Source organism: Aquarana catesbeiana, linkage group LG02 (assembly GCF_042186555.1).
Source record: "Aquarana catesbeiana isolate 2022-GZ linkage group LG02, ASM4218655v1, whole genome shotgun sequence".
Lineage (NCBI taxonomy): Eukaryota > Metazoa > Chordata > Amphibia > Anura > Ranidae > Aquarana > Aquarana catesbeiana.
In genome coordinates, this window is record NC_133325.1 from 45510810 (window position 1) to 45523457 (window position 12648).

The 12648-nt window shown below is 42.5% G+C and overlaps 1 protein-coding gene across 2 annotated transcripts in view; it reads left to right on the plus strand.

The window, feature by feature from the left end:
• ANKRD42 (ankyrin repeat domain 42) overlaps positions 1–8587 on the plus strand; it is an 84137-nt gene extending 75550 nt beyond the window's left edge. The window contains exons 11-12 of one of the 2 annotated variants that reach the window (XM_073612829.1): positions 3138–3279; positions 8404–8586. In XM_073612829.1, coding sequence (XP_073468930.1) covers positions 3138–3279; positions 8404–8508 — 247 coding nt within the window. In that variant the 3' untranslated portion in view covers positions 8509–8586. Of the gene's footprint in view, positions 1–3137; positions 3280–8403 lie in introns of both variants that reach the window. The other variant, XM_073612830.1, reaches the window with a different exon arrangement.
• Positions 8588–12648: the final 4061 nt, after the last annotated feature.

Sequence of the window (12648 nt, forward strand, 5' to 3'; positions counted from 1 at the left end):
ACTTTTTTGGAATAGATTCACTTTTTTGAATTAAAAAATAAGACAAAAGTAAAGTTAGCCCAATTTTTTTTTATATTTTGAAAGATGATGTTACGCCGAGTAAATTGATACCCAACAAGTCACAGCTCAAAGTTGCGCCCGCTCGTGGAATGGCGACAAACTTTTACCCTTAAAAATCTCCGTAGGTGACATTTAAAAATTCCACAGGTTGCATGTTTTGAGTTACAGAGGAGGTCCAGGGCTAGAATTATTGCTCTCACTCTACCGATCGCGGCGATACCTCACATGTGTGTTTTGAACACTGTTTTCATATGCGGGTGCTACTCACATATGTGTTCGCTTCTGCACGCAAGATTGGCAGGACGAGTCGCGTTTAAAATGTTGAATTTTTTTTCTTATTTATTTTACCTTTTATTTTTAAACTGTTCTTTTAAAAAAAAAATCGTGTCACTTTTGTTCCTATTACAAGGGATGTAAACATCCCTTGTAATAGAAAAAAAGCATGACAGGACCTCTTAAATATGAGATCTGGGGTCAAAAAGACCTCAGATCTCATATTTACACTAAAATGCAATAATAAAAAAAAATTAATGTAATTTGAAAAAAAATAAAAAAATGTCCCTTTTAAGAGCTATGGGCGGAAGTGATGTTTTGACGTCGCTTCCACCCCGCAATGATATGAAGACGGGTGGGGGCCATCTTGCCAAGCCAGGGACAGGACGCGATCACCTCCACTGCTACCGGCGGTAAGTACCTTATCATCCCCTCCAAGAGCTTACATACTATTGATGTTAGGCTAACTGGTCTGTAATTCCCAGGGATGCATTTTGACCCTTTTTTAAATATTGGTGCTACATTGGCTTTTCTCCAATCAGCTGGTACCATTGCAGTCAGTAGACTGTCAGTAAAAATTAGGAACAATGGTCTAGCAATTACTTAACTGAGTTACCTAAGTACCCTCGGGTGCAAGCCATCTGGTCCTGATGATTTATTAATGTTAAGTTTCCCAAGTCTAATTCTGTCCTCTGTTAGCCATGAGGGTGCTTCCTGTGACGTGTCATGAGGATAAACATTGCAGTTTTGGTTACTGAAGCCCCCTAATTCTATTCTACTCTATTCTTTTCCTTTATTTTCTATTCTATTCTGTTCTATTCTATTCTCTTATTTTCTAGTTTATTATGTTTTATTTTATTATAGTCCTTTTTTCTATTCTATTCTGTTTTATTCTATTATTTTCTATTCTATTGTTCAATTCTATTTTATCCTATAAAGCAGCCTAAGTAGGAATCATCATCTTATTTCATTTTTATACCTTACTGTATTTATTGCAATATGTTTCCATTTAAAATTCAAATTCATTTTTTAATTCAAATTCGAAATCATTTTCAAATTCAAATAATTTGTTTGGTTATAATTTATTTTGGATTTGTTGAAATGCATTACTATTGTGATTCAGAAATTTGGATATAATCAAATAATGAAAATGTTGTCCGAATTTTGATTAGTAACGACATAAGACGCACCTATCTAGTGGCGGCTACATTAGTTTTTGTAGGCATTTTTTCGTCTTTTTCCCTTTAAATTTTTCTGATAATCTTGCCAGTACCATACTTCCTGGCCCTAGGGTAACAACACTCCCTCTTCCACTTTTTTTTTATGGAAAAGCTGAATGGTCATCCTAGGTTTCCTTCAGGATTTGAACTACAGAACATCTCATCTCCATGAGATCATAAAGGAAAGGTTCTATAGTTCACACAGAGAGCTCAGAAGGCTGGACGTACTAAACTGCATATTGGGATGATGGGATATCCTTTGGAAGGCTGATAACAATGTTTGAAAATTCAGTTCAGTGCTCAGAAATATATAAGAATACTGTGTTTCTGGCAGGATCAACGAGTATTTTCTGCACTTGCAGAAAATGTACTTGGCCTGAAAAAGAAAACTGATGCAGCCATCACGTCTAAGGACACATTTAAAGCGTTTGTTACCCCAACATTTCATATTACTGATATGTGCCTGCTGTACCATGTACTTGTATGAGAAAGTCCCCTGTTCTCTTTGTATTGCTTCCTTTGTGTGAAATCCATGGTGTTCCTGCCAGTCCCTCTGCTTTCCTATTAAAAACTGACCACACTAAGCAGGAGAACACACTGTGGTCAGTTTTCTAGCTGTGCTGGGAACCCAGCCTGCTCTCCTCCAATGATCAGGCTTGTCCTGACACACCCCAGGCTGCACAGCCTTTCACTGGGAAGATCAATGTGCTGCTGTTTCTCCTCCCCCCCCAGCTTCTATGCAGCTGAGAACAGAGGATATGTGATCACTTATAAAAAAAAAGGAGGGAAAAAAATGTATTTATAATGTTTGTATATCTATACACAAATATTATGCCTTTCATTCCTATTTTAAATTGTATGGGGCTGTCTTACAAGGTGATCATTTATAATCACTTTAATGCAATATATTACATTTTGTTCTTAATGTAGCAAAGTCTCTAAGGTCGCAAACAACCAGCCACAAGGAGCTTCTGAGATCCCTACTGCTTGTATAGATATGTCAGTGATTTCCCGGTTCACTAGTAAATGTGGGTGTATCTGTAACCTCCAGAACTTTTCTTTGACCTCCTTGGTGGGTATGCACCATTATAAGGACCTGGTGTCAATGGCTTTGGGCTTGTGTTTATGGCATTACCTTCACTTCAATTTGAGATGCTTCTTAGATCATTCATAATTCATTGACAGGTGTATTTGACCTGCAGTTGACTTCCTTCTGACCTGCGTGGATTTTGCAATCCTAAAGTCTTGTAGGGGATGCAAGACCTAAATGTCACAAACAAATGCCCATCGATAGAAGCTGTAAAAAGGCAATGATTGAGTAAGCTGGGAGACTTGCAGGGAAACCCAGGAGGGGAGAGAACGCAAAATGACATTTTTGTGGGAGATGAATGAATGGTATGGAAAGATAATGTCATCAACATATTGATGAAGCCTACAGACCCTCCACTATGTGGACATGAATCTGGAATAAACCACTGACTATTACATTTATGACAGGATGGTCTTCCTAGAACACCATGTTACCGGTCTTTTATACTGGACTTCATTTCTGTTCATGTCTCATATTTCTAACCTTCTCTCCAGGATGATAAAAGACTTGGAGGCCCAACTAGAGTATGAACGCCTACGCCGGGAGAAGATGGAGGTCCAGCTAGATGAATACAGGGTACAGATCTCTCAGCTCAACAGCTGCCTGGAACAGATGAAACCCCCTCCTCGACCCAGTGTAAGCACTCTCTTCTTTGAGGGACCCTTCATGGACAACTTCACCTTTAGTAAACTAGTTACATAGTTAGGTTGAAAAAAGGACACAAGTCCATCTGGTTCAACCAATTAACCTATTGAACGCCACCACCCCGATTGCAGTCCATCTAAAAAAAAAATGTTTTACTTGATCCAGGAGTATATTCTTCAACAAGGTCCCAGGTGGCTCCTCTTCACACTGTGCATGCATGCTATGGCTGTTTTCATTTTATCGGAGCGCTGTACTCCTGACAGCCTCCAGTGGTTTGGCAGTGTGAGGCTAACCAATACAACAGCACACACGGGCTTTTTAAAGTGGACCTTCGCCTTCCTGCAGCACTCTCCTCTTCTACATCACGCTTCACCTCCACAGCACAGATATTAGTTTTTTTGTTTTGTTTATTTGTTTACTTTTTTCTTGGTAAAAGCCTCAGCCCACCCCTATCTTCTGGCATTTGCCTAAACAGATGACGCTGGTGACCTGGTGCCTCCTGGGATACATGACGTGCAGTCCCATTCAGTAAGGAAGAGGGGGGCGGGACCAGCATGCCTGCACCCGGAAGAGCCAGAAGCTGTCAGGAACCAACATGGCGGCGCAGTCAACGCTGGATCCACTGGATAGGGGAGTTCCCTTATTGTGCAAAACACAGTATCAGGTAAGCAGGGGAAAACTCATTTTACGGGGAGGGAAAGGCTGGAGTTCCTCTTTAAAGAGAAGCCACCCAGGAACGTGTCAGAGTAAGGATCACTGGATCGGGGAGGAGAGTAGGTATTCTCCCCAATGGCTGCACTCAGGCGTGGTAGGAAGAGTTATTAATAGACAACTTCACTAAAGGTAAAGTCCCTTTTAGCATGTATCTGTATTTATCTTAGAGCTTGTAAACTGGCAGCAGGAAACATGTATTTACCACCAGATGTCTTCCAGAGTTCCCCAGAAACCCAAAAGTAGCTTATGCCTAGTACAAACAATGAGAAAATCGAATGAAAAATATCGCTTTCGGAGCGATCGTTAGTACACAGCTTTCGAGAGCCAATCATGTCAGTTCATTCGAAATAATCCGAAGGGACTAACACAAAACTTTTTTTCTCTTACGATAACAGAACTAACAATTTTTGTCTTGCAAAAATTTTCGTAACTCTAGTAACCTATTTGTATTTGATATGAGACTAGCATGCCAAAAAAAAAAAAAAAAAACAGATGATGATTTGTTCGATATTCTTTTTGTGTGTACGAAGCTTTAGGCACTGCAAGATGGGGTGAGACTTTGTGTTCCTTCTGGTCCAATAAGGTTTAAAGCCTCGCACACCCGATGAAAATATCGGACGAATGAGCGGCCATTTTTTTTTTGCTTGTTAGTTTCATATAAAAAATGAAGAGGTTACTCAACTTACGAAAATTCTTGTACGACAGAATACAACTTTGGAAGTGATGTATTGTATTGTATTTCATTTTCTGAGCATGCGTAGGGTTTTGCTCTTCTGATTTTTTTTTTTTTTTTAGGATGAAAACTATGCTGATTAACCTCCCTGGCGGTTTTCCCGAGTGTGGCTCGGGGTTAAAATTCAGGACCATTAGCGGTAACCCCGAGCCACACTCGGGATTACATTGCAGGATCCTGGTGCCTCCTTACTTACCTTGTCCCCGGGATCCTGCGATGTCCCCCACAGAGTCCGCAGGCTGTGTCCTGTTCCGAAGCCTCTCTGTGCCAGGCTCCGTTCCCTGCGAGCGTCGCGACGCACGGGGGCGGAGCCTGGCGGCAAATTAAAAAAAATGTAAAAAGCATAACACATACAGTACTGTAATCATACAGATTACAGTACTGTATGAAATCATTTCACATCCCTTTTGTCCCCAGTGCTCTGGCCCATGCCCTGCATGCAGTTTTATATTGCATATACTGTTCTTTCTGCCTGGAAACTGGAGATTGTCCATAGCAACCAAAAAGTGTCCCTTTACGTCAAAAATGGCTTTAGACCAGCTAGAAAACAGCGATAGTAAATTAGAACACTTGCAGAATTGAGCGATAGTGAATCGTGTGGAAATTTATTTTATTACTATTTATTTTTATTTTTTTTAATTATTATTTTTTTTTTATTATATTATAATTTATGATTTTGTGTTTCAAACTTTATCATACCCGGGATATCTACTAGACTCTTGTTTGGACAGATTTAAGTGTGTTATTGTTAAGAATTACAGGCCTACAATATAAAACACCAAATTTCCATGCAAAATAATTGTACCGCTTTCAGCACCTAAAATCAGAAAGAATCATACCGCCAGGGAGGTTAAATGAAAATCAGTCGATCTGGTATCGTACGATTAAAAAATTTCGTGTTTGTCCCTTTTGCATAATTTCAGATGAATGGTCGCGATTGACTTTCGAATGCTGTGTACTAACGATCAGATTATCACGCGATCGCTTCAAAAGCGGTATTTTTCATCCGATTTTCTGATCGTGCGTATTAGGCTTCAGTTGCTTGTGTACACAGCTGTTTGCGTTCTGCTTCTGGCCAGGGCTTGTGAAGCAATTTGGAAGTATTTGCAATGCAGTCTTTGAATTTACAGTGCCTTGAAAAAGTATTCATACCCCTTTGAAATTTTCCCACATTTTGTCATGTTACAACCAAAAACGTAAATATATTTTATTAGAATTTTATGTGATAGACCAACACAAAAGTGGCACATTATTGCCACTTGCAGTCCCAAGTCGCACTAGTGAAAACGTAGCCTTAAATCACAAAAAAGCATGCTGCACCTGAATTTAAAGTGCATGTCAAAAAAGAAAAAAAGAAAATAAATTGCAACCACCACATCTAATAACTGTAGTATGTTAAATAATTATTTTTGGGTTTAAATACACACAATTGGGACAAAAATTAAGTAAATTTAACAGAGAATATACAGAACGCATGGCCTGTATACGCATCCTTAAAATAATGGCTGCCCAGCTTTCTATACTAATGTTGAATTCAAAGCATCCAAACCAGCATTTCCAGAAGCAGAGGTCACCAATGGCCGCCCACATATTTCTTTCCCAACAACGTTCACTTTATTCTGGACAATCGATATGACGGGAGTGTAACGCTAATCCACCGAGCTGCTGAGCCAGGTTCAGCATCAATAGATTCAGCTGCCGCACAAAGTCTTTTGTTTGATCTCAGTCAGAAAACATAGAAGGGACAGCGCTGGTTTTTTGTTCTTCACATAAAGAAAATGTTTTTCTAAAAAGGCCGCATGAATCCGGAACAAAAAAAAAAAGTGCAAAAACTGGAGTTCTATAAATCTACTGGCCTGTAGACAAGCCGTATCAGTATAATGATGGTGGGGTGAAGTTATTGTGAACTCTATGTGTGTGTAATCCTAATTACTCCCTATATACTGTACAAGCATATTATACAATATTTTACCAAAAGTATTGGGACACCTGCCTTTACACGCACATGAACTTTAATGGCATCCCAGTCTTAGTCCGTATGGTTCAATATTGAGTTGGCCCACCCTTTGCAGCTATAACAGCTTCAACTCTTCTGGGAAGGCTGTCCACAAGGTTTAGGAGGGTGTCTATGGGAATGTTTGACCATTCTTCCAGAAGAGCATTTGTGAGGTCAGGCACTGATGTGGAAGAGAAGGCCTGGCTCACAGCCTCCACTCTAATGCCCTGTACACACGGTCGGACATTGATCCGACAACAAAATCCATGGATTTTTTCAGATGGATGTTGGCTCAAACTTGTCTTGCATACACACGGTCACACAAAGTTGTCGGAAAATCCGATCGTTCTGAACGCGGTGACGTAAAACACGTACGTCGGGACTATAAACGGGGCAATAGCCGATAGCTTTCGTCTCTTAATTTATTCTGAGCATGCGTGGCACTTTGTGCGTCGGATTTGTGTACACACGATCGGAATTTCCGACAACGGATTTTGTTGTCAGAAAATGTTATATCCTGCTCTCAAACTTTGTGTGTCGGAAATTCCAGTGGAAAATGTGTGATGGAGCCCACACACGGTTGGAATTTCCGACAACAAGGTCCTATCACACATTTTCCATCGGAAAATCCGACCGTGTGTACGGGGCATTATTCATCCCAAAGGTATTCTATCAGGTTGAGGTGCAGGCCAGTCAAGTTCCTCCACCGCGAGCTCGCTCATCCATGTCTTTATGGACCTTGCTTTGTACACTGGTCCAAATCATTTGGTGGAGGGGATTCTGGTGTGGGGTTGTTTTTCAGGGGTTGGGCTTGGCCCCTTAGATCCAGTGAAGGGAACTCTTAAGGCGTCAGCATACCAAGACATTTTGGACAATTTCATGCTCCCAACTTTGTGGGAAAAGTTTGAGGATGGCCCCTTCCTGTTTCAACATGACTGCTCACCAGTGCACAAAGCAAGGTCCATAAAGACATGGATGGGTGAGTTTGGAGTGGTGGAACTTGACTGGCCTGCACAAAGTCCTGACCTCAACCCTATAGAACACCTTTGGGATGAATTAGAGCTGAGACTGCGAGCCAGGCCTTCTCGTCCAACATCAGTGCCTGACCTCACAAATGCAATTCTGGAAGAATGGTCAAACATTCCCATAGAAACACTCCTAAACCTTGTGGACAGCCTTCCCAGAAGAGTTGAAGCTGTTATAGATGCAAAGGGTGGGCCAATTCAATACTGAACCCTACGGACTAAGACGCCATTAAAGTTCATGTGTGTGTAAAGGCAGGCGTCCCAATGGCCCCCCAGCAAGCAGTTTGCTGTGGCAGCACCCAAGCTGGCTTTCACCCGAGCCGTGCTCTATGTGTCCATTCACACACGGAGCGAGGCTCAGCCCCACCCCCCTCTCCTCATTGGCTCACTGGCTGTGATTGACAGTAGTGGGAGCCAATGTCTACCATTGCTGTCTCAGCCAATGAGGAGGGGGGAGACCCAGGAGAGCCGAGGCACTCCTGCACATTGCTGGATCGAGATGGGGCTCAGGTAAGTTTTAGAGGGGCTGGGGGCACGGCAGAACATACAATGCATGAAGGCAAAAAAAAAATAAAATCTTGAGCCTTTACAATGACTTTGATTTTTATAAGCTGGAGTCGCTGACTTTTTCGCTTTTCTTTCTGTAGGGGGTGAAGCTGTCAGAGGAGTATAAGGAGAAGAAGAAAGCCAAGAAGAAGCCCACTCCACAACCTGGAGGGGTGTTTGTCAGGCGAGCCAGTGAGAAAAGATAGAAGGCGAGAGACTGACAAGGCATGCTGGGAAATATGGCAAAGTCATCTGACCTTAGATGACATCAGATCATTTACATACCCCTCACAATGTACCAAATAAACCTAATAAACCTATATTTTAAAGAACTCAAGTCAGGATGTGCTTTTTCCTGTTCTTTTATACATAAAAAAAAAAGTTTAAGTATATAAAAAATCCATAGAGCGATACAGGTTAACTACTTGCCGACCGTGCTATAGCCGAATGGTCGTCCATTTCTGGCAGGCCATCGTATGGCGGTCTCCCGTAATTGCGCCCGCTGACACAGACCAATCAGCGGCTCTTCACCATGTGATCAGCTGTGTCAACAGAAGCCGGTTACCGGCTCTATTCACCGCTCCTTCTCGCGCTGTCAGTGTGTGGAGGAGAAGAGAAAAGAGCCGATAATGAACTTCTGCCAATCTGTGCCCACCAATGCTGCCAATCTGTGCCCAGCAGTGTCTCATCAATGTCACCTATCAGTGCCCCCTACAAGTGCCCATCAGTGAAGGAGAAAAATTATCTGTTTGCAAAATTTTATAACAATTACATATTTTTTCTTTTTCCGGTCTTTGTTTATTTAGCAAAAAATAAACAATAAAACAGTGGTGATTAACCACTTCAGCCCTGGAAGATTTGGCTGCTGAATGACCGGGCCATTTTTTGCGATTCGGCACTGCGCCGCTTTAACTGACAATTGCGCGGTCGTGCGACGTTGCACCCAAACAAAATTGACGTCCTTTTTTTCCCACAAATAGAGCTTTCTTTTGGCTGTATTTGATCATCTCTGTGGTTTTTATTTTTTGCGCTATCAACAAAAAAAAGTGACAATTTTGAAAAAAAAACCCACAATATTTTGTACTTTTTGCTATAATAAATATCCCCATTTTCTTTTTAAAAAAAAGCACATTTTTTCTCAGTTTTGGCCGATATGTATTCTTCTACATATTTTTGGTACAAAAAAAAAAAAAAAAATCGCAATAAGTTCATATTGATTGATTTGCACAAAAGTTATAGCGTCTACAAAATAGGGGATAGATTTATAGCATTTTTATTATTATTATTTTTTTTACTAGTAATGGCGGTGATCTGCAGATTTTTATTGGGATTGCGGCGTTATATCGGACACTTTGACACATTTTTGGGACCATTGGCATTTATACAGCGATCAGTGCTGTATATTTTTACAGATTACTGTAAAAATTTCACTGGCGGGGAAGGGGTTAACACTAGGGGGCGATCAAGGGGTTAACTGTGTTCTCTGTGTGTGTTTCTAACTGTAGGGGGAGGGGACTTAGAGGAGATGACAGATCGTGGTTCCTAGCTATTAAGCACTCATGATCTGTCACTCCTCACAGAACAGAACAGGGATTTGTGTGTGTCCCTGTTCTGCCTCTCGTGCCCGCAATCGTGGCCAGCGGTCATCGCGACCGTCGGCCACGAGCATCGGCAACCCCCGCAGTGCAGCGGGCGCCTGCTATCCCGATCCCACGAGCCGACGTATTGCTACGACAGTTCGCGGGATCGTGCCGACCTGCCGCAGTATAATGACGGCAGCTGGTCGGCAAGAGGTTAAAGTGGTTGTGAAGCCAATACATTATGATCATACCGTCCCATCTGTTAAATAACGAAATGTGTCCCAGTGTCTGTGCTTTATAAAAACGATGCTGATTTTTACCTTACATCAGAGTGTCTCCCGGCGCTCACGTGACTTCTCGCCTCACTCTCCCAGGCTGACAACTATAGCGGGAGGAGCCGATCACTCCCGCTGACGTCAGCCGGAATGAGGGGCGGAGAGAGACGAGTAGGAGTGTGAGCGCCCGGAAACGCTCTGATTATAAGGTAGAAATCTGCATCGTTTTTATACAGCACAGACACTGGGACACATATCGTTATTTAACGGATGGGATGGTATGAATATAATAGTTCTTATAGCAGCAGGAAGGGAAGAAGCGGGGAGCAGAGCGGCACTGTCATGAGCTGATAGGCGGAGGGGAGGGGGAGAGGAGGACAGGAGAGCTGCGGATGACAGAGGCACGTAAACTGACCACGGTGTCAGGGCTCAGCAGCCATGATAAACTGTGGTCAGTTTATATAGGGGAGGGCAGAACCAGGCAGGATCAGCCAGGTATTTTAGGTTTACAAGGGGCCAAATTACACAGCACAAGCACAGTATGCTTTAAGGGGAACAAGATCAATTTTTTTTTTTTTTTTTTTTTTTTTAGGGTTACAAACACTTTAAATACCACCAAAAGAAAGCTCTATTTGTGTGAAAAAAAATTATAAAAATGCCATATAGGTACAGTATTGTATGACCGCGCAATTGTCATTCAAAGTGTGACAGCGCCACTTTGAATGACAATTGCGCGGTCATACAATACTGTACCTATATGGCATTTTTATAATTTTTTTTCACACAAATAGAGCTTTCTTTTGGTGGTATTTAAAGTGTTTGTAACCCTAAAAAAAAAAAAAAAAAATTGAAAGCTGAAAATTGACCTGGGCAGGAAGGGGGTGAAAGTGCCCAATGGGCAAGTGGTTAAGAGGTACTGTGTATCCACAAATCATAATGTACAATGCAGAACAATCTTCTGTAACAGTATCTCACATAAGTTATAACACAACCAAGCAATAGTTCTCAGGTCATACATTTGTCAGGATGGAATTTAGTCGTCAGTTCACCTGCAATTGCTGTTTTTTGTTATGGTTGCAAGCTGCAGTAGTACCAAAGACTATGATTTACAGACAACCATCCAGGCAAAATAAGTCACTGATTGATGGGAAACTTTGACTGATGGGTGGTACTGCACTGTGTGTAATGGGTAGTCTGTCATCTGGCACAGGGGTCTCCAAACTTTATAAACAAAGGGCCAATTTACCGTCCTTCAAATGCTGGGGTCGGACTGTGTCCAGCAGGAGTAGAAAATTATTGGTGTCAGTGGTAGGAATAGTGCCCCATCATTGGTGTCAGTGGGAGGAATAGTGCCCCATCATTGGTGTCAGTGGGAGGAATAGTGTCCCATCATTGGTATCAGGGGGAGGAATAGTGCCCCATCATTGGTGTCGGTGGGAGGAATAGTGTCCCATCATTGGTATCAGTGGAATAGTGCCCCATCATTGTAGTAAGTGTGAGGAACAGTGCCTCATCATTGGTATTGGTGGGAGGAATAGTGCCAATCATTGGTATGGGTGGGAGGAATAGTGCCCCATCATTGCTGTCAGAGGGAGGAACAGTGCCCCATCATTGGTGTCAGTAGGAGGAATAGTACCCCATCAATGGTATCGGTGTGAGGAATAGTGCCCCATCATTGGTATCGGTGGGAGGAATAGTGCCCCATCATTGGTATCGGTGGGAGGAATAGTGCCCCATCATTGGTATCGGTGGGAGGAACAGTGCCCCATCATTGCTGTCAGAGGGAGGAATAGTGCCCCATCATTGATGTCGGTAGGAGGAATAGTGCCCTATCATTGATGTTGGTAGGAGGAATAGTGCCCCATCAATGGTATCGGTGGCAGGAATAATGCCCCATCATTGGTGTCGGTGGGAGGAATAGTGCCCTATCATTGGTATCGGTGGGAGGAACAGTGCCCCATCATTGCTGTCAGAGGAAGGAATAGTGCCCCATCATTGATGTCAGTAGGAAGAATAGTGCCCCATCATTGGTATCGGTGGGAGCAATAGTGTCCCATCATTGGTATCAGGGGGAGGAATAGTGCCCCATCATTGGTATCAGGGGGAGGAATAGTGCCCCATCACTGGTGTCGGTGGGAGGAATAGTGTCCCATCATTGGTATCAGTGGAATAGTGCCCCATCATTGTAGTAAGTGTGAGGAACAGTGCCTCATCATTGGTATTGGTGGGAGGAATAGTGCCCCATCATTGCTGTCAGAGGGAGGAACAGTGCCCCATCATTGGTGTCAGTAGGAGGAATAGTACCCCATCAATGGTATCGGTGTGAGGAATAGTGCCCCATCATTGGTATCGGTGGGAGCAATAGTGCTCAAGGGCAAGCAAAAGGCCACAGTTTGGAGGTCACCAGTCTAGCACATAGCTCAGGATCATTTTCTTGGTTACAACCATATAGAAGGAGACGTAAATAATACAACAGGGACTCACACAAAGG